We start from the raw sequence: 2,358 nt of genomic DNA, 5'->3' as shown, positions 1-2,358 counted from the left end.
CACTTTTCTGTTCGGTCTGTTGTTCTTCTTTGGTTGTCGAGCTGATTTTTCCAATTGTGGTCGCGCAACCGTGTTAATGTTCTTCTCGCATTACAAAGGTTGATTCACGTGTGCTTTGCAATACTAAAATCGTGCTTGGTAACACGATCACGGACAACGAGATGGCATACACGTGCCAATGGCCGTGTGTGTCCGATTCAGCCCCGTCACGAAGCGCCAATATGCATTCTGCAAAGCACCGGTGCATACTTCTTCGGCCGGCGCCCATATCATTTGCGGCGGCGCTCACGGGAGTCTCGGTGTTGATGACGAGCCTTACCCTCCCCGTGCATTAAAGGCGACTCTTTGAGCATTAAGATAAGTCGGGGAGGAGTACGATAAGGGAGTTGAGGATTGTAAACATGCGTTAAGGGCTCGTCTTACCCTAAACAAAGGAGATAAGCCGTATTCGGCACGTGATCTTAGTTCAAAACTTGCCAATTTATGGAAGACAACGAGTTTGGTGGAAAATGGTCCCTCTCGGTAAGGGATATTACAATTTTATTTTTGAATCGGCGGAGGATTTTAGAAAAATATGGGCAGTAGGTACGGTTTCTCTCAAGCCGGGTCTGCTTCGATTCTCACGATGGACAAAAGATTTCAAGTATCAAACACAAAAGCGGACTCATGTCACGATTTGGATACGCTTGATGGAGTTACCGCAAGAGTATTGGAGGGAGAGAACGTTGAAAGAAATCGCAAGTGCGGTTGGGACACCAATTGATATAGACGGACCAACTAGAAACCGCACATTTGGACATTATGCTAGAATTCTTGTCGACATTGACCTCTCTAAGAGAATTTATGATGAAATCCTTGTGGAGAGAGAGGGTTTTGCTTTCAAGGTGGAGGTGCAATATGAGAGGCTTCCTTTATTCTGCCATCATTGTCATTCCATTGGACACGGTGTCTCATTGTGTCGTTGGTTACATCCGCAACCGCCGAAGGACAAGAATGATCGTGGGAAACAAATTATGGTTGCGGGGCTGCCCACTAAGCCTCCTCCTCGGCAAAAGAATAATAGTAATGAAGTGGGTGCTTCCACATCGGCCAATGGCACTAATTGGGTTCCTATCCCGGTTGTGTCGGCTTGTTACCACCACTCGAGAGAACTCCGGCTTCTTCTACGGCTACACCCACTTCATTGGTCTCAATGGCATTGGCTATACTTAGGTTTCGCTTCCTACTCCTACTTTGGCTATCAATTCACGGTCGGAGCCGGTTGTTTCAACACGTAGTTACTTCTCATTTGGATCGATCTAATAGCTTCGGTATTCCATTACATAATGTGTTTGATGTGATTACTCTGATGAGTTGACTCGCGGTATGCCGGTGCTTGATCTTGTTTCCCACGATGCGCACGTTGACGTGCAACCCGTAGAAGTCGCAAAGTTGACTCGGGAACCGAGGAGGTGTTGGAGAACCCCTTGGTAGCTGCGGATGCCGAGTTGCTTACGGAGGGTGTGGAACACGAATCATATGAGTTCGCGGGAGGCGGGGAAGAGTCCCACGGAATCTAATGTGCGTGGTACACACTCATCCCCTCTTGGGCGTGAGGACGTACGACCTAACGGGGTGGAGCGGACAATTCGGACGTCGTTGGTGAACCCGGCGGCGGTTGGGTTTTACGCACCGCTTCGGGATGGCGTGGAGCAAGATCATGTGAGCCCACGGGAGTGGAGGAGAGTCCCAAGGGTGCTCGTGAGATTGTTCCAAGGCCATTCAATGTTGAGCATGATGACATGCATGAGTTGTTGGATATTTTGTCGGAGCATCAAGACAATCCTATCTCGGATCCCCCATTAGGTCTGACGGGTGCTGTTCATGATAATGCGGCCGTTGATGTTGATTCACACGCATTGATAACAAATTTGGTTACCGAAGAAGCTAGTCTTATTGATGACGGTATGGCAATGACTACGGATCGGAGCGATAGTGTCCCTCGTAGGCGGGAGGTACATCCTAGTAAAAATATCCAACTTGGTGTCGAATTGTGGGAGAGGGTCCGAGAGTATGATGCAAGGTCGCTGCGGAAGGCTGCTGCGGGTTCCTTACTGTTCTTACTAGGCATCGAAGCAACATCTTAAGGTGAAAAAGGTTACGACGGCGCGGCCTCCCTAAACCCCGTGCTAGGGGTGCCTCTCATCCGTCTGCTAAATGAATATTCTTTATTGGAATATCGAGAGGTATAGGTAATTCGAGTCTCGTATTGCTTTGAAAAATTTTTATTTGACGCACAAACCTATGCTTATTCTTATTGCGGAGCCAAAGATTGATTTTGTAAATATTCTGCTTGGTATTGGCCTACAATTGGTGTTA

General features: G+C 47.9%; 1 protein-coding gene across 1 annotated transcript; it reads left to right on the top strand.

The window, feature by feature from the left end:
* Nucleotides 1–689: 689 nt before the first annotated feature.
* Nucleotides 690–2,126, top strand: LOC146899348 (uncharacterized). Its single transcript, XM_085736754.1, has 2 exons — nt 690–1,260; nt 1,621–2,126. Exons 1-2 carry the CDS (start codon nt 690–692, stop codon nt 2,124–2,126), a joined length of 1,077 nt encoding a protein of 358 aa, XP_085592880.1.
* Nucleotides 2,127–2,358: the final 232 nt, after the last annotated feature.

This window comes from Medicago sativa, chromosome 8, assembly GCF_051527215.1.
Source record: "Medicago sativa cultivar Bolivia chromosome 8, Bolivia_mono, whole genome shotgun sequence".
Classification (NCBI taxonomy): Eukaryota; Viridiplantae; Streptophyta; class Magnoliopsida; order Fabales; family Fabaceae; genus Medicago; species Medicago sativa.
Note: the sequence above shows the minus strand (reverse complement) of the source record. Positions and strands in the feature narration are given on the sequence as shown.